Source organism: Pseudopipra pipra, chromosome 14, assembly GCF_036250125.1.
Source record: "Pseudopipra pipra isolate bDixPip1 chromosome 14, bDixPip1.hap1, whole genome shotgun sequence".
In the NCBI taxonomy this organism is placed as follows: domain Eukaryota; kingdom Metazoa; phylum Chordata; class Aves; order Passeriformes; family Pipridae; genus Pseudopipra; species Pseudopipra pipra.
The window spans coordinates 7,554,336-7,581,134 of record NC_087562.1 but is presented as its reverse complement, the minus strand read 5'-3'; the positions used below and the strand labels follow the sequence as shown (position 1 = coordinate 7,581,134).

The following is a 26,799-nucleotide window of genomic DNA, read 5'->3' as shown; positions in this document are numbered from 1 at the left end:
GGCACAGAAGTAACTCCAGAGGATTTGCTGTAAGAACTCTGTAGGAATAATTTTGGTTCCTATGGATAAAATCCTCAACCACACCCTGTGCTATTAAAAGCAAAAAGAGTACTTGAAGTTCCTCTGTTTATTCAGCTTTTATTTGAGTTTATTCATATTCTGCACAACATCTCTTGTAACTGGAGAGGGACACAAACCCAGCCTGGTGAACACAGCAGGTCCTATACTGGGACAGTGATTTTTAATGAAAAGTTACATAAAATACATTTTTAAAACAAGACAATACTAATATTATTTGTAAATGTGCTGTAGCAGCATATGAGGAGCAACTGAGGGAGCTGGGGGGGCTCAGCCTGGAGAAAAGGAGGCTCAGGGGGGACCTTCTCCCTCTCCACAACTCCCTGACAGGAGGATGGAGCCAGGTGGGGGTCAGGCTCTGCTCCCGGGGAACAAGGGACAGGACCAGAGGAAACAGCCTCCAGCTGTGCCAGAGGAGGTTCAGGTTGGACATCAGGAGGAATTTCTCCATGGAAAGGGTGGTCAGGCCTTGGAAGGGGCTGCCCAGGGAGGTGGTGGAGTCCCCATGCCTGGAGGTGTCCAAGGAAGGCCTGGATGTGACACTCAGTGCTCTGGGCTGGGTGACAGGGGGGAGATCGAGCACAGGTTGGGCTTTCCAACCTCAGTGACTCTGTGATTCTGTGATTTCTCCTTTTATCAACAGAAGACTTCTCTGCTGTTGAAATCTTGTGTGTTTTCCACCTCCAAAAAGAAGTACCTCATCGCTTATTTTTCGGACACCACATCCATTTGCAGTCCTCTCAGAATTGGTCTTTGATTTATAACAGAAAAATGTCAGGATCAAGTGGGTTTTGCTCCTGAACCTACTTCACCTATCTCTGTAACATTCTCTGTTCCACTTCTGGTTTATGCTGAGTAAACTCCATTTTATTTGATGAGGATATTCCTAATTTTCATTGATGAGGATGAAGGAAAAGGCCTTGAATTCCCTCAGCAGACAGAAAAATGTTGTTACACATTTTGTCATCTGGCTGGTCAAAGTTCATGGTCTTGCAGGGTCATTTCTGTCAGTCTGAGAAACAAGGCAAGAAGGGTCAGGCATGATCTCAGTGTTCTCTTATTTATTTACATACTCTCCCATCTCCCTGAATACCTCATGGAAAAATAATGATGGGAGGCTATTTCCCTTCTGAGAAATCTCCCACTGGCCCCAGGCCTGTATTTACACTTTGCCTGACTGTGATCTTCCCCGAATCCCACTTCCAGCTGGTTCTGTGCCCTTTTCCCTCCCTTACATAGCTGATGTTTGCCCAGCTTTGTTCAGGTCTGCCCCAGAGCATGTTTACTTGGTCAGGTACCACCATCATCATGACTCTTTTTTGATCCACTAGATTAATAAAGTCTGAAGGGGAGCTCATTACACCTACTGATTTTAGAGGATTTTATCCTTCTATTACTCTAAGCAGAATTTGACCATCTCCTAGTTCTGGACCTGCATCTATTTAGACACGTGTTCAAAATTATTTGCAATGTAACCCTATGTTTTCAGGTGTGGAGGGTAAAATAAAGTGCCAGATTGACAGAATGTCCCCTCAGCACCTTTCCACACAGCCCCACGTGTCAGAGTTGCCCTTCGGAGCCATCCGGGCTCAGCCGGAACTGCAGGAAGCGCAACAGGGGCAAATTTCAAGCCCTGCACTTTGGGATGGTGTAATCCTGAGCTTCCCTACAACCTGGGGACTGAAAAGTTCTGGAGACAGAGCTTTTCTCCAGTTCTGCAGTTCCAGGTGTTCTCCAGTAGATCCTGAGGAACATGTGTCAGCAGTGCACCCTCACAGTGAGGAAGGTTCATGGCATAGTGGGGTGTATTAGAGCTTTCCAGCACATCAAGGGACTATTCCCCATTCCCCAGCACTTGTATGGACACATATGGAATGTTCTGTCCTGTTTGGGGACCCCAATGAGGGAGAATGAATAACCAGAGGGAGCACAGGTGGTTGCCAGGCTGCTGAACTGAGTCTCACAAGGTGTCCCAGCAAAGTCTGGGCATCAAAGAAGAGCTTCCCTTAGGCTGAAGTAAAATCTTCCATGGGAAGATTTCCCTCTGTGATAAGAGTTTACAGACAGGCAGGTGTTTCAGGAAAATATCACCAAGCAAAGAAGTTTCTAATTCAAAACAACAGTTTGTTAAACAAAATAAACAAGAAACCCACACAACTCCCCCAAACAAACAAACAAACAGAAAACTATTAAAAAATATTTCACAGGTATTTTATGATTTACTGAAGGAGTTGGGTTTAATGGCAAATTTCTAATAGCAGAATGTTAATTTTAATAGTATTATCATTTATCCTTTCTTCTTGCTCTGTCATTGATAGATTTTGTAGCTTTCAAAATACACCCACCTGTGTATTTAATGAAAGAAAATAATCACATGGGTGTTGTCAATTCTGACAAGGGAATTATTAAAGGCCTCGCAATCCTTTTGCTCTGCCATGACCTGAGACCACCACCAAGTTTTAATGGCCCTGACAAGCCTCACCTGCAGCCTCCATCCACCCCCAGAAGCCAGGAGCCCATTTAAGCCTGAGCTTGAGCCTTGGCCTCAGCTCTGCTGTTGGGTCACTTCAGGTTTGTCTTTCTCCCTGTCCTCAGGAAGGACTTTGCACCCTTGTTGCTGCTGCCCTTTAGCCCTGTTACCTTTTGCTCCTGTCTGGGCTCCCTGGTTGGACTCTGGACCTGGTTTGTCACTGCCAGGGGACCCTTTGGCTCAGGCTGTGCTGTGCTGGGTCATCCTTGGATCCCTGCTTCTCTGCCATTGGAAAGGATAACTCCATTTTCAGTGGCTCCCCATTTTTATTCTCATTTGGCCTGTAATAATCTGTAACATTGGGAAGTCTCCAGAGGAAGCATCTGTGCCATTGACATGGATTTTGGCCATGGGAGGGAGAGCAAACATCCCAAAGAAAATGCAAGGGTGAGATTTTCATACACATCTTTCACATAAGTCAGAAAAGTTATTGGAATTGCAGGTGGAAATAGGAAGACAGTAACATTCTTCTTGCTTTAATCTCTAAGAAATGTGGGGCAGGGAAACATCTCTATCTGTTCTCTCCACTGAAGAAACACAAACAATTCACCTGGTTCCAAGTGTTGTGTGAGCAGAGGAGTAACCAGGGTTCTTTATGCCTGTTCCTATTTCTAGTCTGTTCAAAATTAGGGGATGGTTTTTGTTCTTAACAAAATCTGTTATTAAGTTTGTTCTTAAATTCCTTACCTCGAGGCTGCAGTGATGCTGCCCAGAGCTAAAATGCTCCTCTCCCTGTTCTCCTCAGCAAGCTTTGCATATCTCCTGGATTTCTGGGAATTCCTCAGTTTGAGCAGTCACCAGCCCTCAGCTCCAGCTGTTCCTGATAGCAATTCCTAGCTATCAGTATTCAAATACACAACTATTCATTTTCAAAGTGTGTAGCCTGAAGAAGTGATAAGAAACTTCTCCTTGCATTCCAAAGAGGGGCTTTCTGCAACCCTGTTCTTTGAGCCAGATGAGGGGGGAAAAAAAAGCCTGGAAAGCACATGTAGAATAATCATCAACCAGTCAGGCCCCTCTGAGGAAATGCAGAGCCAATGAAGAAGACAGTCCAGGGACAAGTTGAAAATTAACCACTTGGTTGGCTCCACCTCTGAACCAGCAAAGGGTGCTCTCCAATTTTTTTCAAAAATAAGCCTGGTGACCCCTCAGTTATCTTGGAGCTCTGTATACATAAGATTTGTTTCCTCTTTGTGTTCACAGGTCCATCGACTCTGGACAGCTCCTCTGAGGGGGGAAGTGAAGATTTTAAGTGCCCCGGTGGTGGCAATGAACGGTGTGAAGGCAAAAGCCCTGGGGTGTCTCTACCAGCAGCTGAAAAGCCTCCGGAGCCCAGCACGGCCCTGCAGCCTGGCTGCCTGCTCCAGGAAAAACAGGAATGCTGCCTGTAAGTGCCTTTCATTTCATCCAAAAATATTGGATATTTGCCTAATGGAGATGCTGAGGTAGAAAGAGAAAAGGTGTAGTTAAGTGTTGTTCTTATTTGTTAGGCAATCAAAAGAGGGAATCTGAGAATGTGACTGAAGGATGAAAGAAAAAAGAGTGAGAGGAACTAGAGATGGAAATACCTTATGGAACTGCAGGATTAAAATGTTGTTCTCTATTTCTGCTGTATCAATGCCATCAGGTTGTTTGGGATTTTCACTTGTGACTACAGTGAAGAAACAATATACAATCACCGCTTTTTTATTTGGTCCTGCAATGTTTGACTGGTTGCACAGAAATAAGTGTAATTCAAAACACATTTAGCACAAGTCAAGTCTGACTTTGAATTTCACAGACACCACAATGTTTAATCTTGAAAATGAGGCCCACTACAAAGCAAAACATTTCTAAATGTGCTGTACAGAAATACAATAAATCACTGGGAGGTGCAGGATACTACTGGAAGATGTTAAAAATTTAGTTATTTAAAATACTGATTAAGTGGCTTAGAGATAAGATGAGGCCACCAGAGGTTGTGTGTCTGCACAGATAATGTCAGCTGGAGAACAGTCGAGTCATTTTTTCCATCTAGAAAATCCTTTTGTTTCCTATTTTTTCCTCTTTAAATGTATTCAGTTTAACTTTTCCCAAAGAACAGCCAGATCCCTGCTTGAATACTGAGGTGTGATTCCCTTCTTTTTCAATTACCAAACACCAAATTTTGTATTTACTTAATTGATGAGAAAACAGATGATTTTGTGGCACAAAGCTTTGTTTCTATTGAAAGCCAGAAGAAATATTCAGTAATTTCAATGTTTAATAGCTCTGCACTTGTAAATGCATTTTTAAAAGGTGATTTTTAAATCTACAGAAGATGCCTAATCTTAGAAGCAAAATTAGTATTGAATTGCTTTACCAGCAAAACAACCACAAGGAAGAGCCTAATTCCTAATGCAAAATGGAAATGATCCCACTTGCATCCATGACAGTGTTTTCCTCTTTTCTGACCTGGGCAGAACTTTTTTAGCACAGCTCAAAGGTCTCTTGAACTTTTACTTCCTTCCCTACCAGTTTTGTCTTGACAAGCAGGCTCAGAAACTTCATTTTCCTGATTAAAATAAGGAAAAAGACATTATTCTTCTATTCCAAGGAAAGCACTACAGTAAAGTTTAGAAAAACAATGATTCAGCCTCATAAAATAATAGCTTTTCTAACAAATTAGTATTAATTAGGTACATGTAATAGTAGCTTTTCTGCTGAATTAATATTAATTAGATGTGTTAATTAGTCCGTCAAACCAGTGCACAGATGGGTGGGTGCACATGAGGGAATATATTCACAAGCACTGTCCATATCACTCCTTTACCTCCAGTTTGTGATAAACTTTTTCAATTCAAGAGCCAAAACCCAAACCTGTGCCAGACAGTGCAGTGCTGGGCTCCCACAAACTGCCACTGTGGTGACAGGAGTTACTGCTCCAGAGGGGAAATCCAGAGAAACCCCTGGAACTGTGGTTAAAAAGGTCATTATTTTGTATCTTTATTCATTATTTTTTATAATTTATTCACTATTTTTATATTTGAAGACATAAACTGAGAGATTGCAAGTGAATATTTATTATGAGTCCAACAACTTCCAATGTGGAGACACAGACTATATAAATCATTAAAAAGTAATGGGATTCATGAAAAGGCAGCACAGGATCCCTCTATGCAATCCCAATTCTTCTGCTTGTTCAGTGTTACCATCCCACAAAATTTTATGGCCTATGGAGATAAGAACTTTAGGAATGGAATTTATTAGGATGAAGTGTTCCACTTCTGTTTAGTCAGAGAAGGTGTAACTGTAGGAAAATTATCTGCAACTGTTCAGTGGGGCAAGAAGTCAAATTGGAGAAAAACTGAGCTCTCTAGATTTCCACATGGGATGGAGAATTATTTTATGGTTACCCATAACAAGAGATCCCATTCCAGGAAGGGATCATCCCACGCTGTTCTATCGAAAGATCACTGAATAAATAACTACAATTGGTATCTATTTTTACTCACATTCCTCTTTTTAACTAATGATTGACAATATTTATTACTTAAATCTTTCTCTACTCCATGCCATTCATGCAGCAAATGCCAAAACAAACTGATTTAGGAAAACATTCCCTTTGGAATGGCTGGTTTTGGCAGGCAGTGAGTAGACAGGAGCGCTGAGTAAGACAAGCCTGGGGGTTATTCACAGTGAACTGGTCCCTTAACTGAGACAAGGGTTAAACAACTTGAAGGCTGATACTTCCTAGAGCCTTTTTTTTGATTTTTAGAGCCTTTTTTGGGCTTCTTTTCCTGTACTGAGAAAGAACTGTCAAAACACTGCTGAGGATCGTGGCATGTATGTAAAAATTCCTAGTGATGTGGAGGCCCACAGTGGATGTCTGTGCTAAACTCTGGGGTATCTTGTAACTACATGTGGAAGTGCTGCTTTCAGACATTATTTTATTACAATAGTTGCTGGAAAAGCTCTCCATGGGGATTTTAAGCCTATGGATTTATTTTTAACTAAAATAAAATTTTAAATCTAGAATTGGATTATTTTAACCTTATCCCCAGTAATTATTGCCAGAGCAGACCTGAATGGCTTTTTCTTTTTAGAAGTAGTTACAAGAAAAGCGGAATCAAGTCCAGCAGTGCCACCCAGTCCAGGTGTGCCATCTCCAGGACTGCACAAACAACTGCAGGGACTCCCCAAATTGTCCAGGAGATATCTCCCAAGCCCTTTCCATGCCTGCATGCATAATTTTAGCAAATGTTTTTATACAGAAGAAGATAAAGCCTCTGTTTGCTTTACCTTGCCAAGTGGAATTACTTCCTCCTTATCTGGACTTAGCCTCAGCCTCTGCCTCCTCATCCAGCTCCTATCTCAGCCAAACATTCTGGAAGCAGAGAAAAGCTCAGCATTTCTCAATCTGTGCTGCTTCCCCATGGAGCTCAGGGCACCCTGTCAGCTACATCCCTTTGATAAAAACCACTGGGCTGTTTATCAATAAACTGGCCCCAATCACAGTCCCCATCTGACATCAATTCAACTCAACTCCAACACCTTGTCAGGATGGACCTGGGCCAACCATCGCTGTTATCCCCCAAAATCATCATTCAGACAAAAGAACCTTCGAAGAAATCAATCTATCCTGGATTTCCTTGGCAATATTCAACCCAAGTGGCTGAAGCAGAGTCCTTTAAAGTTTAAAATGGTTCTTTATTGAGTTTCAGGAATAAGTGTATTTTATTTTCTCACTCAGAATGTGTTGCTACGGCAAACAGCCCTGCCCAACTTAGGACAAAACCTTATTTCCTTCCCCTGGGTGGGGTTTCTCAGCTCTTCCCACCCTGGTGTCCTCCCTGTTTTATCTTGGATCCGGAGGAAGCTCGTTTGAAAATCTCTGTGTAAACAAATCAAAGGACTGGATTCCACAAGTCTTTTCCTCTTTCTTTTAAAAGATTAAAACCATAAAGACTGAACTCCACTGAAGCTGAGCCATTTTACCTCTCATTTTCTAACCCATATGTGAGATCTTCTCCCCAGGATGCTTAAACAGAATTTAACACAGAAGCCTTGAAAAAAGTTTTGTCTCTTTAAATCAAGTTTCCAACAGTGTAAATTGGCAGTAAATCCTTTCATTTAACTCAATTTATTTTGGATTTTTACCACAGAACTGTAGCCTTCAAAATATTTGCTTGGAACCTGTGTTATGAGTTATAATTCATTAATACAACCTGTATTTTCATCTGGATCTTGACTCCCAGCCAGAAGCTTTTGATACTTGTATCAATCTAAATGGACTTTTTAATTGCACTTTTGGAGTAATTGTTAATAATAGAAAATAATTCCAAAGATTGGGACTATTTGGATGGCTCTATACATCCACTTCAGCTGGGAAAGATAGGAAAAAATCCACAATGCAAATGTAAGAAGCCTCCAAATACTATAAAATTAAATGGAACATGACTGTGTCTCTCTGAGAGGCCTAAAAATCGAATAAATCAAGCACAGATTAGGTCTGTTTGTGGCAGATCTCTCTTCACAGGTGATTTGCATCTTGGTCATGCTTTTTATATGACAAAATTTACTATAACTGCTCTGACCATAAGAGAGATGTGAGTGTAACAAAGGTAAACAGCAGACAGACCCATTCTCAGTGAGCAAAGGCTGCACACTGCTCACTTCATTCGTAATTCCCACCTTGTCTTTAAGTAACTTTGAACATTTGAAAACAGATCTCGTAGATGAGGGTTCTGCTTCTCCTTCCACACAGATCCTGCATCACTTGAGCTCCTCCCTTGGGCCAATTGCCAGATTTCTGGTTGTGGAAAGCATTCTGAGATCAGGAACAAGAGAGGAAAGAGCTGAAAACCTCCCAGATGGCCCAGAAATGTAACGATTTGGGGAAAACAGGAGAACAACAGAGATACTGTAATTCTGGCTGCTGTTCTCTCCAGCTTTAGCTGCATGAGAGCCATGTCTCCCTTGCACAACTCACTATCTCTAACTGGAGCGTGGCCAAGGGAAAACTGTTTCTGAATGGTCCAGAAAAGAAGATTTTGGCCACATTGCCTTAGTGCTCGGAACAACGTTGAGGGCTTATGTTTCCTCTTGCACAGGTAGTTTTTGTCTTTCTATCTGCAGGTTCAAAGCAAAACATCTCACTGCCACAGACCATTTTGAAGGGTTTTTCTTCCACCTCTGAGAGAAGAAAAGGTTTCTTCTAATGAAATGCTAGCATTTCACTGACATTTATTCTCAGTAAGAAATAGCATGTGCACATAAAAATTGGATGGAGACTCTGCAAATGATTCAAAAGGAAAGCAAAAGTATTGTGGGTCAAAGTTATTTCTCTTTAGTTTTGCACTGGAACAGCCCATTGTTTCTCAAAGCCTGTGCTGTAAGAACTTCCCTTTGATGTTGCTCTTCAGCCCACAAGAAATGACTCATTCTGTCCAGCTTAGTAACTCTGTAATAAACCGTGCAGGATCAACCCCCTAAAAAGCTCCATGGTGTTGGGTCATCTTAATGCCACAGTGTAAAGCAGTGGAGAATAAACCCCAGACCCCTTATTTATGCTGAATATAAAATATCTGAAGCTTTGTCTGAGCTGTGATTAAGCTGAAGCTCATCTGGGCTGTCCTGATGACCAGGAGGTACCTGTTGTTCATCAGAAGCTTCAGCAGCAGACACGTCTGACCTGTGCTAAATAATTGCCTAACCATGATCAATAAGCTGTTAAACTGTGATTAAGCCTGACTGAATCATGATGTTTATGGGCAGCAAGTCTTTTCAATTTTTGAGTACTTATCTCTTTTTTTTAAGTTACAGGGAGCTCTGTATGAGAATAGTAAATTAGCCTTCTGAAAAACATTGGGAGTCAAATCAAGAATCTGTTTTGTTGCACTTGAACCCCACTACACAAAAAAGACTGTGCTTTAAAGAAGGTGTATCTTGGCAGGGAGGAAGCAAAATGAAATTTAAACACAGCTTACTGTCCTAAGATCACAAGTTGTTTGTACATCTCCTGATGATCTGTTTTCTGATTGTATAGCCACTTAAAGCAAATAACTTGCCAGATTTCATCCTGCTCTTACTCAACTCAGGAGTACTTTAAACTGTGAATGCAATGAAAACTTCTTACATAATGTTGTAAACCAGAGCAAACACTTCTTGGATGACTCTAGTTGAGTATCTAGTCCTGTCTCCTCTGCAGTAAAACATTGTCAATCCTACATCAGGTTCCTCATGAAAATTCAAAAGTATTAATCCTAAAAAAGAAAAAAAATCCCCAAAAGAGAAATGAAATGTGTAAAATTATTTGAAGAGAGTAACTATGAAATAAGATTCAAAACAGATGGTAAGATGAAGGCCAGGGGCTGAGGGAGGTGTTCTGCTCCTGGCTGCCCAATAGAGCTGGCAAAAATGAGAACACTTTATCTCTGCTTTCATTGACACTTTCAGCTTTCTACAGGCTTTTCTTTATAGTGTGTTCCTCAGTGGCAGGTGGATAAGAGAAAAGGTGTGAGGAGCAACCAAGGTTTCACTGCCTCAAGCAGTGCCAGGTGAATATGAATTGAGTTTTACCTTTTACCATCCAAGGTGGGACTGGTTTGGCCTCCTGCCTTTGGGACAGCCAAGAAAAGTGACCATAATGTTAACTTTTCCTAAGTTTTCACTGTATAGTTTGGGGCAGGGACCTCGCTGTGCCAGGGCCACCCATCTCTGTGGGTGATGGGGATACTCTTGGTGAGAGGGAACACACTTTTGGTGCGATGGAACACTTGGTGTGAGGAGATAGGCTTGGTGCCAAAGAATCAGTTTTAGTGTGAGGGAATAAATACTCTTTTGGTGTGAGGGAATGTACTTGGTGTAAAGTGATTGCTTTTGGTGTGAGGGGATAGACTTGGTGTGAGGGAATAAATACTCTTGGTGTGAGGGGATACTTTCAGTGCGAGGGGATGCATTTGGTGCATAAAAATCCGTTTTTGCGTGAGGGAATAAATACTGTTTTGGTGTGAGGGTATAGACTTGGTGCAAAGTGTGAGGGAATAAATACTCTTGGTGCGAGGGGATAAACGTGGTGCAAAGATATCAGTTTTGGTGTGAGGGGATAGGCTTGGTGTGAGGGAATAAATACTCTTGGTGCGAGGGGATAAACGTGGTGCGAAGAAATCAGTTTTGGTGTGAGGGGATAGGCTTGGTGTGAGGGAATAAATACTCTTGGTGCGAGGGGATACAGTTTCGGTGTGAGGGGATGCACTTGGTGCGAAGGAATAAATACTCTTTTGGTGTGATGGGACACACTTTTGCTGTGAGGCACAGGGACGAGCCTGCCCATGGGCAATGGCGAACGCGCACACACAGGGAACTGTTGTGGCTTCTCTACCGCTGTAACAGGATGGAACGCCGGTGATGTCGGCCCGCCCCTGAGGAAGCGCTGCGGGCCGGGCCGTACCGCCCCCACCCCGCCTCAGGCGGGGGCCATGGCGGCGGGGGGGCGATGGCGGCGGGGGGGCCGTGCCGGAAGGGGCCGCTCTGGGCCGGGCCGGGCCGGGCCGGGCGGTGGCGGCTCCGCGATGGCCCCGGCGATGCTGCCGCTGCTCCGCCGCGCTTGGGCGGCCGCCGCCTCCTCCCAGCGGGGCACCCGCCGCTGCAGCCTGGGCGCCTGCTGCTCCTACCGCCTGCGAGATGCCCGTGAGTGCCAGCGACCCCCGCGACGGGCTGCCCGGGGCCGGGGCTGCGCTCACCCCTCCGGGCGAGCGGCTCCCGGCGGCCGAGGAAGGCAGGTCGCTGCCCCGAGCTCTCCCCGCTGCCCACCCCGCTCTCCCCTCCCCTCGCTGCCCTGTCCCTCCATCGCTCCCAGCCCCCTGCGCTGAGGGGGCTCCCGCTGCTGCCAGACTTGGTGTCGGGGCGGCAGGGACGCCGAGTCCAGCCGGGCTTTGTCCGCGACTTCCTCGGCCGAAACGCCAGGAGGTGACTGTGTTTTGAATATAGAGGGTGTTTTGCGCCTTACCTGCGGCAAGTGACCTTCTGTGGCCCGATAAAGTTTGCTCCTCTCTAGGAAACCGAGGGGGAAGGTTGTTTAGCCACCCGTCACGTGAGTGGTTTGTTAAAAGATTTAACTTGTCTCTAGTGCAGTAGACTGTAATGTTTGGGGTTCGGTGGATGCACAGGGCACAAAAACCTGTCTGTGGGTCATCAGTGTTGGGGATAGCAGGTGAACAAGTGCTCCCCATCCACACAGATCTCGAGTCTGGTTTTAAACAGAATAAACTCCTGTAGTAACTCCATCTGGGCATTTACCCAGTTATCCTGTGTCCAGTGCAATCCCAGGTCAGCTGATGGTACTGATGTCCAAGGAAAGCTGAAATGGAGTGCTGAGACTGACAAAGCTGGAAAACAGAACCCAACTTAAAATCAACTGGCAATAAAAGGAAAAAATTATTTTTTCTGGGATATAAGGGGAGAGAATTTCTTTGAAGAGCATTTTCCAAATGCAGAAAGGTATCGACACGGTTCTAAGTCAGATTACTGTGTTTGCCTGTGTGGTTTTGAGTCATGCAGCTGGAATGTAATATTTTTGTTTTACTTTCCTGCTCATCAGCTGACTCAAATTAGCCTTTGGTGACAAAGCACCTTCCCTTGCCAAAAAGTTCTGAAGTGTTTAGCTCTGTATCGTGCATCACAGCCTGACTCTCCTCATCATCTTCCAGTGCATCCACTGTGGCAGAGCCCACTGACAATTCCCGGAGGCACCCGACAGTCTCCCATCAACATCCAGTGGAGAGACAGTGTTTATGATCCCTTCCTGAAGCCTCTGAAAATCAGCTACGACCCAACGACATGTCTTCACATCTGGAACAATGGATATTCATTCCTCGTTGAGTTTGACGATTCTACTGATAGATCAAGTAAGCAAAACCCCAAAAAATCTATTTAATGTCTCGTTAATGCTTAGAGAGGAGAAAATGTTGCGGGACGTGAATCTCAGGACAAGTGTTGAAAATGAATGTACAGTAAAAAATGCTGTAGCTAAACATGAATTTACAGTGGTGGGAATTGGAATGAAGGAAGTCTATATAGGATTCATTTTTATTATGTTGCACAAATCCCCTGTTGTATGTTGAAACTTATTCCTATTGCACGAGCCTCAATGCCTTGTCTTTTAGGTCACAGCTTTGCCTATATGAGTTAATCTTCAGTCATATATATGTGTATTTACCTCTTTTAAATCAGATTTCATAATTGCACTTTATTGAAGTAATCTGCCACTTATCCTTCTTGTGGTGTTAACAGTTATATTTAATGCATTTGAAATAATCAGCTGCCAAATTACCTGCAGTTGGAAAGCACAAATGCTTATCTCCATGGGCTTTTGGGGAGTTAAGCAATACTGAGCTGCTGCCCAGGGAGCAGGTGTGTGTGTTCCTGTTGTTTTAGGGCAAGAGGAGTCGTGCATAGAAAATCCAGTCATGCATTCCAGCAACTTCATGGGAATAAGTCTCTGACCTGAGCAGCTCAATCTTTTTAAATGCTCGGTAGGGTCAAGTGAGTTAAAATCAAGATACTGCTCCCAAATTCCAGATTTTTTTGTTCCTTTTAAGAGTTGCCTTTGCCAAAGGATATTGCAGGTATGTGTAAGGATATTTCATAAGGCAGGAGAACTGAGCATGTGATTACTCAGCTTGTCTTGGAGGGAGCAACTGAGAGACCCTGAGCAAGTTTGAACCTGTTGGATCAGAGTCATTTGTGTTTTAGGTGACTGCTCACTGTGAGAGATCCTGCAGCTTCCTGAGGGATTTAGTAGTGCTCTTGGGAAGGGAGCTTTCAGCACACAAATATTTTATGTTCATAGTACCAGTATTTTTGATTGATGTTTGGAAGGAGGCTGATAATGCAGCAAAAATGGTGGTGGTGGAATGCAGGGAGCTGGTGTGACATTTGAGGCTTCTTTTTTTTTTTATTGTTTCCAGCTCTTCACTCAGAATATCAGTTTCCAAGAGGGGATATTCTTGCTCTTGCTTATTTGAGAGCTGTTATATGTAATGGAGAAGCCAAGTCCCACCCTTCTGTTTCTGCAGCACAAACTGCTGTTGCTTTATGGAGGTGGGATTAGGGGAGAGACATCACTTGTCAGCTCATCAGTGATTTTAACTTACTAACTTTAGGTTAGGTTTGCTTTTAATTTAACAGCCTTTTGCTTTATACAGCCACACCCTGCTATCTGTTGAGGGATATGATCCTGAAAAGTGTTTGGTGGATAACAAAATTGGGTTTTTTTCTGCAAGAATCGATGTAACAGAGGGGAATTGCCTTTTCATCATCCTCATCTTCCTCAAATGAATTCAAGTCCATGAAGGGGTGGGATGGCATCAGACAATCAGTGACAGGCTGCAAAGTGACAGAGAAACACCAGATAGTGAGATGGTGCTGTATAACCCCCCAGTTTTCAAGTGCCTGTCTCTCTCCTCCACCTTTCTCTCTTTACTCTTGCCATTTCTGATTTTTCTTTCTGCCAGCTTCTGTCTAACAAGACTAGAAATCCAGAGAAGAAAGCTTGTGAACAAACAAAAGCAACACAGTTGAAACAGAAGATGGAAAAGACAAAATGAAATGTACACCCAGGATAGACAAAAATTGCCGAATCCCGAGATGAGGCAGAACAAGAGTTGGGCTAAAGCTGAAGGTAGTGCTGCTTGTGAGCAGAGCAGGAGGAGGAAGAGGGTGAGGGGAAGGTAGGTGCAGCACGTGGTCCTGTCTGTGTGTGATGCCATCAGGAAATGAGGCTGAAACAGAACCAGGGCTGCAATAAAAAGCTGGTGTGATTCTTTTCCCTGGTTGTTGTTACAGTTCCTTTAAACTTCTGGTTTGTTTTGAATTATCCAAATTGTTATTTGAGAGGAAATGCTTGTAAAGGGACTGTAAGTTCCTATTTGTTTCCTGTCACTTTCTGGTGTCCACTGTAGGAATCTGAGTCTCTACATCTGTGTGTCTGTGCCTTAAGTTACTTGTGAGGCAAATATTTAAGTGAATGTGATTATTAACACAAATTCAGTCACTTGTGGGTTTGCATCATCATGTTAGAGCACAGACACTTTAATTGGGAAGGAGTTGGCATTTCTTCATCCCACCCTTTCTCCATCACAGAGTCACAGAATGGTTTGGGTTGGAAGGGACCTTAAAGCTCATCTCATTCCAGCCCCTGCCATGGCCAGGGATACCTTCCACTAGACCAAGCTCCATCCAACCTGGCCTTGAACACTTCCAGGGATGGGGCATCATGATTTCTCACTGATGGTCAGTATTACATTTGTTCTAAGAGCTCAGCAGTAGTGGGTGAAATGAATTAAATGCGTTTCCATTCCTGTTTTAGCTTCCTCTGTTACCACAACCAGGCCTGTCCAGTTAGAATTCCAAACCTTCTGGCTGGCTTTCAGGGAAAAAAATAAGGCATGAAAAGCTCTTAATGCCTCTCATTGTTTTCTCCTTAGCATGAAAGTGATTAACTTATTTTCAAAAGCAGTGTTGGGATTGGGTGCTTTAGACCATGGTTTGCTATAAAACTTCACCATGTCCTGCAGTGAAGTGAAAATCAGCAGATGCTGCTGGTTTAGTGGGGACATTGCCAGTGCTGGGGGAACAGTCGGACTCATGACCTTAAAGCTCTTTCCACCCTAAATGATTCTCTGATTCTGTATGTGTTATTAGCCCTGTGGCAGTAATTATGGTTCCTCATTTACCAGATGCTCTGATATAATAAGGAGCAGGATGTATTTGCAGGATGTTCCTGGTTCAATTAGGAGGAAATGAGTGAAACCACAAAGCCGGGCAGAGACTTCTTCATTCCTGTCTTTGTGAAATGGGGAGAGGCCTTCTGAAATCAGGAGAGCAGACTGAAGGCATGCCTTTATTCATGGCTAAAAAGTGCATTAAAGCTTCCAGAACTCAGAGTCTTGCCCAAGGGCAAGTTTAGATACTTCCTGAAGTGTAGCTTGAATATTTGCATATTTTTGGCTGTGCACGAAATCTTTTCCCTTTGGTTCTGCAGTCTGAAACGTGTTGAAGCAGAATAGTATGTTTGGATTTTTGTAACTTGGAGGAGAGTTGAACATGTGACACAATATAGTGATTTTTCTGGGAAAACTTGATTTTTGAAGTCTCGACTGTCATGAAAATGTCAATATTTTTTCACAGCTATTGAGGGTTTGCTGGGATGTCATTCAGTACATGTGTCATTGCTGCAGCCAAGCAACAGGTCACTGTTTCAGTGTAAATGGTTGCTCTACTTGATGTTTTTCTGGGCAAATATTTGTCAAGGATTTCCTTGTCTGGACAATTCTAAGTCATGTTTATTAATATGTGTTTCTTGTTGTGTTTTTTAGTAATCGTTGGAGGTCCCTTGGAAAACCAGTACAGGCTAAAGCAGTTCCACTTCCACTGGGGAGCTATAAATGACTGGGGTTCAGAGCACACAGTTGACAGTAAATTTTACCCAGCAGAGGTATGAGAGAAAATGCTGAACAATGCAAATACTTGTCTCAGGTGTAAATATTTAAAGAGAAAATGGATTATTTAATTCTTCCAGCCACAGCTGTAACTCAAGAGGCCTGATCCTCCTTACCTTGTACGTAATAATTGTCTTGTGTATGTGACCCCCAGAGCCTTGGCTACTGTTCAAAAGTTTATTCCAATTATGGGCAATTTTTTTGGCATTTCCTAAATTATTAGAATGATGTACAGCAGAGTTCTCTGGCAATATGATGGTTATTATCATCACTTTATTGTCTGTTTGCAACTCTTAAGCAGTTATTAAAAAAGGAAAACTTTTGTGCTTAAGTGACTACTAAGGAAGAAAGAGTCAAAAAAAAGATGGAGTCAATGGGGAAAAATAGGACAGTGTGCTCTGTTCTTCCTGTTAAGAGAGGGACAATCCCTCCAGTTCCAGGAATACTAAGCTTTTTTTTTTCTTTGTTCCTTTAACTAGCATTTCTGTAGCCAGTCTCCCACAGACTAAATCCCTTTCATCTATGGATCTTTGCCTATTGTTTAAGGTAAAAAGAAATAAAAAGGGAAGGGCCATTTTCCAGTAACACTTTGTTCCTCATTTTTGTGGTGTGGTTTCTGAGGCAGCTCGTTTCAGTGTCTCATTGCCAAGGACCAAATGTAGCCAAGATCAAAAGTGAGGTTTCTTTTCTGTGCTCTGTGCAGGTGCTGATTTCTCACATTTCTGTTTCAGTTGCATCTGGTGCACTGGAATGCTGTGGAGTACCCGAGTTTTGAGGAAGCTGTGATGGAAGGGAATGGCCTGGCTGTTATTGGAGTGTTTTTAAAGGTAATTTCATAAGCTCTAGTGATGCCTTTTTGTTTGCATTCTGTTAAAACCAGTTCAGGGCAAAATACAGCAGCAAAGGCCAAGGCAGGGTCGTGCTCCTGGGGAGGAATAACCCCAAGTAGCAGCACAGGTTGAGGACTGACCTCCTGGAGAGCAGCTCTGCTGAGAGGAACCTGGGGGTCCTGGTGGGTGACAAGCTGACCATGAGCCAGCAGGGTGTCCAAGGGCCAGGAGGGCCAGTGGGATCCTGGAGTGCATTGGGAAGAGTGTGGTCAGCAGCTCAGGGAGGTGATCCTGCTCCTCTACTGAGCCCCAATGAGGCACATGTGGAGTGTTGTGTTCAGTTCTGGGCTCCACAGTTCAAGAAAGATAAGGAGCTACTGGAGAGGGTCCTGCAGAGGCCACAAAGATGAGGAGGGGTCTGGAGCATCTCTCTGATGAGGAGAAACTGTGGGAGCTGGGCCTGGTTAGTCTAGAGAAGAGGAGACTGAGAGGGGATCTCATCAATCCATACAAATATCTCCAAGGGGTGTCAGGATGGTCCCAAACTCTTCTCAGTGGTGCCCAGTGACAGGACAAGGAGCAATGGCCATAAACTAAACCACTGGAAGTTTCACCTCAACATGAGGAAGAACAACTTTCCATTGAGGGTGTCAGAGCACTGGAACAGCTGCCCAGGGAGGGTGTGGAGCCTCCCTCTCTGGAGACATTCCAAACCCACCTGGATGTGTCCCTGTGTCACCTGCTCCAGGTGACCCTGCCTTGGCAGGGGGGTTGGACTGGAAGATCTCCAGAAGTCCCTTCCAACACTAAACATTCTGTGATTATTGTTTTCAAAAAATGTATATTAAGACAGATAAGTAGAACATCAGCTTAATGATTGCCCAACTCCTCCCTGTCCCTGCAGCTGGGAGCACGGCACGAGGGGCTGCAGACCCTGGTGGATGCCCTGCCAGCAGTGAAACACAAGGTCAGTGCTTTGAAGTGTCCCACTGGAGGTGGCTGGGGAATTTTTAAGGAGCAGTTGTATACTTGAAGCTTTCAAAGCCTCTTGAAGAAATGAGTCACTTGAGGTTGTATCCCCTTCGAAGGGCACGCACGTGTTTCACTCTTGAAGTGGTGGTTTATTTACTGGGGACTTAAGGCTTTTTGATTTTTGTCTGGTCTTTGAGGAGGACATTATTTGCTTTTTTATAAACACTAAACTTTCTGCTACGGGAACGGGATTCTCTTCCTGGTTGATTCCTGACTCCTGCCAGGAGGGGGAGTGCTGTATCTCTGATAGTGCTCAGGAGCAGCTCCTACTCTTCCAGGTCCCTGCTCCCTCTTCAAAGTACACACAAAAAATGCACGTGGACAATTGTAACTTGTAAGCACATCCAGCTGAAGTCACTGTGCCACTATTTCTCACAAGAAGGATTTTAAAAAATTCAAATAAATATTTATGGCAGTGCAGTGACAAATAAACCACCAAACAGGTCAATTCAGTGCCAGAAGACCTACAAAATCTGTGAACATACATCCATTATGAGAATATAATGTTTTACAGCATATGAATTTGAAAGAGACCAAAGTCCAGATATAAAAATAAAAGGTTAATATCAAACATCAGGCTCATCAAGCTGCATGTGGGCTGCTCAGAAAGGGATCTCATTTCCAAAGGCTGTCACCCAGCAACTCATCAGCACTTGGTTTAAAACGTTTGAAAACCTTTGTTGCCTTTCCAACATTATCACTGACTTAAGGAGCAAACATCACCCTGGGGAGGAGGAAGGTCAGAAAATATCTGTTCTCATGTCCTTCCTCCATCTAGAATCTCTCATCCAACCTTTCATTTTTGAACAATTCTTGACTGTAATATTTCTCATTCTCAGTGGGGAATGGATAAAGTGAAAAGGAAAAACAGGATCTTCCTTTCCTGCATTGCCAGTATATTCCTAGGAGCAATGCTTGTGTAGGAAATCCCAGGCTCTGAAGTTCCTGTATGGTGTCTGATACCTCACTTGTGGGATTGCAGTTCTGGAGATGGGAATATTTGATACGATTTAAATAAATTTTAGTCCTCTTCCCTCTCCCTCTTGCCTAAAATCACATGGTGAAAAGTAAAACACTATTGTTTGCAGTCTTTTAAGTGTATCTGGCAGAACTATGTGAAGTTGCTCCACCACTTACTCCTCCTTTTCCCTGTTTGCTTCCAGCTCCCACAAAGCCACAGGCAGCTGCTCCTTCACACTCCTTGTTTCTTCTGAATTCCTAATGGCCTGTGGGGACAACGGAAATATTTCAACTTTGTCTGCTCAGCAGCTGCCTCAAATCCCACAGATTTGTGGGATTTTATATTATATTTTTATGTAGATCTGTGTTAATATTCACACCACCCAATTTCCCACAACATACGTAACATGTACAGTATTTAATCTCACGATTAAGAGATTTTTTAGTCTTCTGTCATTTTTTCCTCAAAATACAATGCTTAAAAATATTTTTTCTTGGTGTTTAGGACACTGTTATCGAGTTTGATGTCTTTGATCCCTCCTGTTTGTTACCTTCATGTCCTGACTATTGGACCTACGCAGGCTCCTTGACCACTCCCCCCTTGACTGAATCTGTCACATGGATTATTAAGAAGAAGCCAATAGAGGTGGATGAAGATCAGGTAAATCTCAGGTTTATCTTTCATATCATTCGTGTTGCTGCCACAGAGAGGAAGATGCACAGAAGCACTTCCTTGCCAGCAATTCTCTGTGAATGCACAGAGGATTGAGGATTTGAGGAGGAATCCTGACATTACAGGAGCTAATGCTGAAAGACTCAAGATGTTTCTCCAGCTCTCCTCAACTTTGCCAGCTCTTCTCAAGAGTTTTCTCTTGACTTGTGATAAACAATGCTGGAAGCTGCCCCTTGAAAACATCAGATGTTTTAGGAACTTCTAAGGTTATTTACTGGAGGGTAATTTTGCTCCCCTCCCCAGGAGGTTTTTTGTGGAGGGAAGGTTTTGTGAAATTCCAAACTCTGAGCTTTGGTGCATGTGCTTGATGGCCACGTGCACAGAAATCTTGGAGGCACTGCAAGGGCTGATCCTGTGTTGTTGATGTTATAAAAGGTATAAAGTAGATGTAGGGATAAGGAAAATGGTCAGAAGAACTCATGGGAATTGTGCTACAATTATGGGTTTTATTGGAAGTCCTCAGGATATTTTTGCCTCTTTAGAGAGGTGGAGAGTACTTTGAGGGGCATCACAGCATAGAACAAGTCTTAGGAGTTTGCTGCAAAGCAAGTAAAAATGGACAGCCCTAAAAAATCTATTTATTCATGGTTTAAAAGGAACTGAAAATCATCTGTGCATTGTTCCTGTTTTTTGAGGCTTTGATTAGTAATGAAGTGAGAATCCAATGACATGAGGCAAGAGAGATTTGGGTTTTTTAATACAATTTTGCATGGAGCTTGTCCATCAAGAAGGTCATGCTCCAACCAAACACCATCTCTGAGGAATAAACCTGCATGTGATTTTAATGTTTTAGTTTACATAAAGGAACAGGATGGGAAGAACTGAAGATTGTTAACAGAGCAGAGAACTGCAGACACAGGGTAGCAATCTTCTTTTAAATTGAAATTTTTCTCATTTTTCCTTTTTCTTGGCTCTGTACTCTCATTCTTTTATGGCATAGCAGTGACTTAACATTGGAATGCCCTTGTGAGCATTAAAAGCTGATCTGCTGCATACTTTCTCTTAATCCCAGTTATAAACCACTGAGAGAACAACTACCTGGATTGTTGCTTGTTGAGGCTCCCTCGTTCCTGGGTGACAGCGTGTCAGGAAGGGTGTGAATTAAAGCTGGGCAGGTTTATTTCAAGATGACACATGTTCCAGTATCTGAATAGGAATCAGGTCTGTCTCAGACGTGCCACATTTGGGATTTAATCTGCCTAAAGACGGCAGGTGACTGACAGTTCCTCTTCTGCATTGACAGGGATGATGGGATGATCTTTGCCAGCAGGTGACAAAGAAGTGCCAGAAATTTGTTTGAAAATTTCTCAGAACACAAATGTAACAGTAACTCCGATTTTTATTTTCCCCCCCAAGAATAAATTACTTTGTTTTGTCACAAACTCCTACAATCCCCCAATTAGCCACGTCACTAAAGTGGATGTTTCTCCTTCTCAGCTGGAGGCCTTTAGGATGCTGCTCTTCACCTCAGATGGGGAGGAGGAGAAGAGGATGGTGGACAACTTCCGTCCCCTGCAGCCGCTGATGGACCGAACCGTGCGCTCGTCCTTCCAGGTCAGGCACCTCCTGGACACTGAGGCACAGCCCCAGGGCCACGCTGAGCAGGTCAGGCCATAGGTGGCCCATCAACATCAGGCTGCAGCACGTGGACATAATGTTATTTCTCATTATTTTCCCTTTTCCTGCAGTGTATCCCTGCACTTTCACAGCCAGCCCCAGTGGCAGTCCTGCTAAGTGCCCTTTGACCTTCACTAGAGAAGCTGTGAGGGTTTTTAGTTTTGCTTTTCTGAAGAAGTAAATAATATTAACCCTTAACAAATTGACTTGCTTTGAGACAGGGATCAGTAAGGAATTATTAAGACAGCTAAAGCTAAAATAATGATGAGAGAGCTCTTCCTCTGCCTGTTCTCTGAATTGTTCTGTGTATCTTCAAATGCTCTTTCAGTGCCTTGCATGAATTTATAATCCTAGTTAAAAACTTGTTAGCAAGGAGAAAGTGTGAAGAAGTGCAAAGTATTAACACTGATCAGGTGCTTTTGTGAAATTGTTTGAGATCTGAGAAGAGAACTGGAAGAAAAGTAGTTTCTCTAGTCACACATACAGAGACATTTTACCTCCTTCCTTTTTCCTTGGGTGAAAAGAGGAGAAGGACAAAAATGACTTGTAGAATAAAAGCTCTTTCCATTCTGTTGGCTGCACGATCCATGTTTGATGTGGAGGCTGCAGAATGTCCACTCTAAATACATCACAAGCCAGAAGACCTTTTCTTAAACCTTTTAACAAATGTAGAAGCTTTTAGCTTTGGCAGCTTTTACTCTTCTGTGTTAATAATGTATCAGGAGAAGAGAGCAGAGGAGAATTCACCAGCATCTCAGGACTGGCAAGAGCAGCAAATTAGGTGGAAATGTCCAATTGATCTCAGAAAACGGATCACATCAAAGGAGAGCAAGATTAGATAAGGCCCAGCTGACCCTCCCAGTGGGATTTGGGGAAAAAAAGCCCAAACCAATTTCTGAAACCTGTGCTAGGAAAAAATGCAACCCTCAGAAAGGTTTTTGATTTCAGTAACTCACAGAGCACCAGTGCACTCTCTTCAGAGTTTTGCCTTAAAGTGTATTTGTCTTATAAAAAGACTTATCCAGCTTCAGGACAACTGGGGACCAGTTTGTATTTTTAGCACCTTATGGTAACGAGGTCCAGTGGTGGTTGAAATGTATCTGTGGACCAAACCAAGCTGCTGTGGAGCTGCCACCTGCAGAGTCTTATCCTGGAGCTATGGTCCAATTGCCACGAGTAGTATCTACCTCTGCACATCCTACTACTACTAGGCCTACTTTTCTCTCAAGCACCTTCTTCCCTGGCTCTTTCTGCTTTGCTGGATGGTCAGATTTTCTGGTGAGGAGCAGGTCTGTCTGTAAACCCTGGTGTGATCTTGATTGATTGTGTTTTTGATTCTTGAGGAACTGATCTTACTCATTTGCTTCTCATTGCTGCAGTGATTCAGCACAAGGGAAACGTGACACTGGCTTGTCAATCTAAATCCAGAGCTTTGGAATCGATACTTTTATTTTTTTAAAGTCCAAGCGTTAAGTTTAAAAGCACTTTAACACTTTTTAGTGTGACCCTGACAATTTTAAGGTTTTGGAATAATCTCGTTTAACCAGTTAAGTGCCCAGATCCTGCCTTTGCTCCTTAATAGCTCTACCTCAGGCTGTTGTTACTGTGCAACAGTTGTGCCTTTCTGCCCTGGCAATTTGGAGTGTGGCCACTTAACTTTGGAGTGACTGTACATGGTAAATGTAAAAAAAAATCTCCCTTCTATCCCAGTGTAGGATGTTTTTTCTGTGTAGTGAATTCAAAATGGCAACATCTCTCTTTGGTTTCTTTGCTTCTCCCAAGCCCTCTTACTGCTTGGGTGAACATTTCCATGTTGGTGGAACTGTACCATCTCTCTTTGGATGGGGCTTGGAGCAACCTGGTCTAGTGGAAGGTGTCCCTGCCCATGGAAGGGGGTTGGAACTGGATGATCTTTAAGGTCCCTTCCCACCCAAACCATTCCATGATTCCATGATCTCAGTTGACCTGTACAGTCTTTGGCATCATCACACAGAGTTTCCACTACGTACAGAAGCAGGTCAGTGATGATTTCTGCTAGAGAATGAGATGTTCCAAAATAAATTCCGAAGGAATATCTCCAGTTCTGGCAATAGGACAAAAATGGTTTTACTTTTTGCCTGAGTGTACATGGCCTGGTCATTAAGTTTGAGGTTTTTGTTCAGTGCTGTTCTTGCAAACACTTCTCTGAGGAGGACCCCGTAGAAGGGTGGCTGTGGTTCAGATATTTTACTACTCATTATTAATAGGAAAAACTGTAATATAAAGACATGTTAATGTTGCCTTATATTTAAAAATAGAGCAGACTCGGCAGCACTGGGCTATAGGTGACCTGCATCAATAATATCCTTATCATATATAATATATTCTAAAAAGCTTCATGCAGTTGCTCAGTTTTTTAGTTGCCTTGGTACTTTTCACCGAGTTTTTGGGTGTCTCTGCTCCACTGAGCTTGTTTCACTCCTGGGAAACACAAAATACAGATTTAGGGAACCACCAGGGTGTAAATGTTTAACCTTGAGGTGCTCTGTAATGCTGTGGTACCTCACACCCACCTGAGTTCTCCATGCTGAGGTTTGCTCCACTGAACCATGTTTTCTTCCTGGGTGTGTAAATCTCTTTTTAACACACCACCACCCATCAGAGGTGATGCTGAATATTCCCTTTTCCAGTGATCCATTTCAAGTTCTCATGGAGATTGACTTTGTTGAAGTATTGTCATTTATTGTTCGAGAACAGGTGCATTATGAAGTCATACAGGTACTAAGCTATACTCCATATTTAGATAAAATCACATCTGTTTTTACTGCCAGAAAATTAATAAATTTCAATTTCAGCACTCATCACTTCAAATATATGGAAACAGGGTCAATGTAGAAACAATTAACTTTGCTACAAAAATAAGTTTTCTGTTACAGTTATTTTGCTTTTTCTTGTTTTTCTTGCACCTATGTGTAGTGTTTTAGCATACCTGGTTAAGGCAGGCAGGAGTTCAGTTGCAGGGCAGATTCTTGTTGGAATTTTCAGTTTGGAAATGGACAGAAAGGGAATTTTTGATGTTATTTTGATTTTAACTTGTATGTTACAATGACTTTATTGGCCCTGTGAGTGCTGACTTCAAGGAAATAATTGTGTGCCTGCACATGTGTGTAAAACAGGAGATGGGGTGGAATTCTTTGGCCTTATTCTCTGTTTTGTGTGTATAAAACTGATTTAATTGTTGGGGAAGAGCTGATATCTGTAATGATTTTGCACAATTAAGTGAAACTTTATTTGAAAGAGGATTCTTTAGGTTCTTTAGGGTGGTACAATATGAAAGGGTCAAAGCACATATTTGTATTTTCTTTGCATAGTAGTCACTTTTGTAACTTAACAGTGCCCTGGGAGGCATTCCTGTGGCAATAAGTACTAGGAATTAAAGACTGTAATAGAAATAATTTTGGGAAAACTGACTGAAAAGGGAGTGGAAGGTTTTTGAGCACAGACCTGTGTCTGTGTTGGCCTGACTTCCAGCTGCCTTTCAATATTCCTGTTAAATGCTGCTCTTATCTCAGTCGTGGTCACTTCGTGGTTGGAACAACTCCCTTTGGCATTTGAATGTTTGATCTGTATTCCTGCATTCCAGAACTTTCTCACTTCACCTGTAACCACCTCGTACCCCTGACCACTCCTGTGCTGCCTTCTGCCAGGAACGACCCCAGAGCTGCCAGGGGTGTCTCCCTTGGCTTTGAAAGCTCTGGAAACAGAGATTGCTTTGATCTCTACAGGGTTTTAAAGGACTGGAATTGTACTTTGGAGGAAGGGTCTGTTTGTGCCTTAATTTTGAATGTTTTAATTTGTGTTTCTTGGCACATCTTTGCTTTTTAGTTTGTTCATTGTGTTTTCGTGGCTGTTATTACATTTTGTGTATTTTAATGTTTGTTATCTGCCTGATCATAATTTTCTGAAAATAATTGTCTTAGCAGACAGCATCTGTAACAGGGAATGCCTTTTCCCTCAGTTTTTACCTGCTGTATAGAGCCTTGTAGCTGCTGGATTTTACACTGTTACATTGGTGTGCAACTGCAATAAAGGACCAGAGAAACCTGTGCCTGGATCTCGTTGTGTAATTAAGCTCTTCAAGTTAAAAACTAGATTTTTGTGTCAAGCAAATAATACAGTTCCTCTTTGGGAATGACCCAGTTCATTAGGAGTGGAGTCTAATCAGCTGTCAGATGTGCTGTGATACTTCCAGGCTCTGAAAAGACTCTGCTGAACTGTGTTAGAATGGGAATGAAAGCACAATGCCCTCTCTGTTGCTGCTGTGCTGGTGGAAGGGTAACTAATTATTTATTACATCCAACCAGATGCAACAGGCCATCTCCCAGGGGATTCCAGATTTTGAGGATCTTTGCTAAGCTCCTTCATTTGACACTGATCATTAAACTGGACCTGTCAGCTGAGCTCCTTTCCCTGTTGTGTAACTGGCCTTGATAAAACTGAGCCCATGGGTGGTGTAACTCAAGAGGTTCCCAGTTTGTGGTTGTGGCTACAATAATCTGGTCAAATAACCCTAAAAAAAAGTTAAGTAAAATAAATTACCACAATTAAAAATTCATACAAGACAGTAAGTTTAGATTAGATATTAGGGAGAAGTTCTTCCCTGTGAGGGTGGTGAGGCCCTGGCACAGGTTGCCCAGAGAAGCTGTGGCTGCCCCATCCCTGGAAGTGTCCAAGGCCAGGTTGGATGGGCTTGGAGCAACCTGGGATAGTGGAAGGTGTCCCTGCCCATGGCAGGGGGTGGGACTGGATGGGCTTTAAGGTCCCTTCCAACCCAAACCATGCTGTGATTCTGTGAAGATTGGCTAATTAACTGAGATGAGCATTAATTTCTCTGTCTCACTGCAGAGCCATGCTTGGAGTTTAGCTATCATAGAGAGAGGTTTTGCTTAGCTGAATTAATTCAAACAAGTTTCTACTTATTTTGATGGGGAAAAAAAAAGGAGATTACATTCCTGGCTAAGGAATCCCCCCTAAAATAATAGTAGATAATGCTGTATAGAAGGCCTCCCCAGTGGTGCTTTTTGGCAGGCAACACACTGTGTTAGATTAAGAGCGAGGTCAGCTCTGCTATTTTTACTATTTAAGGGTTCTAGAAGCTGTCACTACTTCCATTTACCCAAGAAAACAAACTTCCAAGCTCTGTCTTAGTGGAGCTGAGGTGTTTGCTGAGGAAATGGCTGGTCTGGTTCCAGCGGGGTGGCTGGGTGTGATCAAGGCAGCCCTGCCAATACCTGGTCAAGAACATCCACATTACTCCTGACAAATGGCCAATTTGCTCCTGCTCCTGGTAATTATTTGTCCTTCTAACAAATCCTTCCTTCCTTCCTTTTTGATGTGACAAACTCCGAGTGCCTGAGTATTAACACATGGAGAACTGATTGGATAATCAAATAGTCTTCAAAGATCCTGTGGAATAACTTGGGGGCCTGAGGAGAGTTAATGTTCTGATAATAACACTTGGCATTTGGGAAGTGCTTTGAAGATATAAAGCACTCTGGGAACACACTGGCAAAGCCAGGA

The 26,799-nt window shown here is 43.0% G+C and overlaps 1 protein-coding gene across 3 annotated transcripts; it reads left to right on the top strand.

Moving 5' to 3' along the window:
• Positions 1–3,860: 3,860 nt before the first annotated feature.
• CA5A (carbonic anhydrase 5A) lies at positions 3,861–25,325 on the top strand. Of its 3 annotated transcripts, XM_064671012.1 has the most exons (8): positions 11,189–11,257; positions 11,886–12,067; positions 12,277–12,474; positions 15,946–16,064; positions 16,800–16,895; positions 17,803–17,865; positions 19,396–19,551; positions 21,061–25,325. In XM_064671012.1, the coding sequence occupies exons 2-8, from the start codon at positions 12,058–12,060 to the stop codon at positions 21,238–21,240; spliced, it is 822 nt and encodes a 273-aa protein (XP_064527082.1). In that variant the 5' UTR covers positions 11,189–11,257; positions 11,886–12,057; the 3' UTR covers positions 21,241–25,325. The 3 variants fall into 3 exon arrangements, with proteins under 3 accessions (XP_064527081.1, XP_064527080.1, XP_064527082.1); XM_064671011.1 differs by lacking the exons at positions 11,189–11,257; positions 11,886–12,067 and adding an exon at positions 3,861–3,995; XM_064671010.1 differs by lacking the exon at positions 11,886–12,067 and having other exon boundaries at positions 11,107–11,257.
• The last annotated feature ends 1,474 nt before the right edge of the window (positions 25,326–26,799 follow it).

Coding starts and splice junctions, on each gene's coding strand:
- CA5A (XM_064671011.1), top strand. CDS start 3,878: ATGAACGGTGTGAAGGCAAAAGCCCTGGGGTGTCTCTACCAGCAGCTG. Junction 3,996..12,276: donor GAAAAACAGGAATGCTGCCT/GTAAGTGCCTTT, acceptor ATCATCTTCCAG/TGCATCCACTGTGGCAGAGC. Junction 16,065..16,799: donor GTAAATTTTACCCAGCAGAG/GTATGAGAGAAA, acceptor TTTCTGTTTCAG/TTGCATCTGGTGCACTGGAA.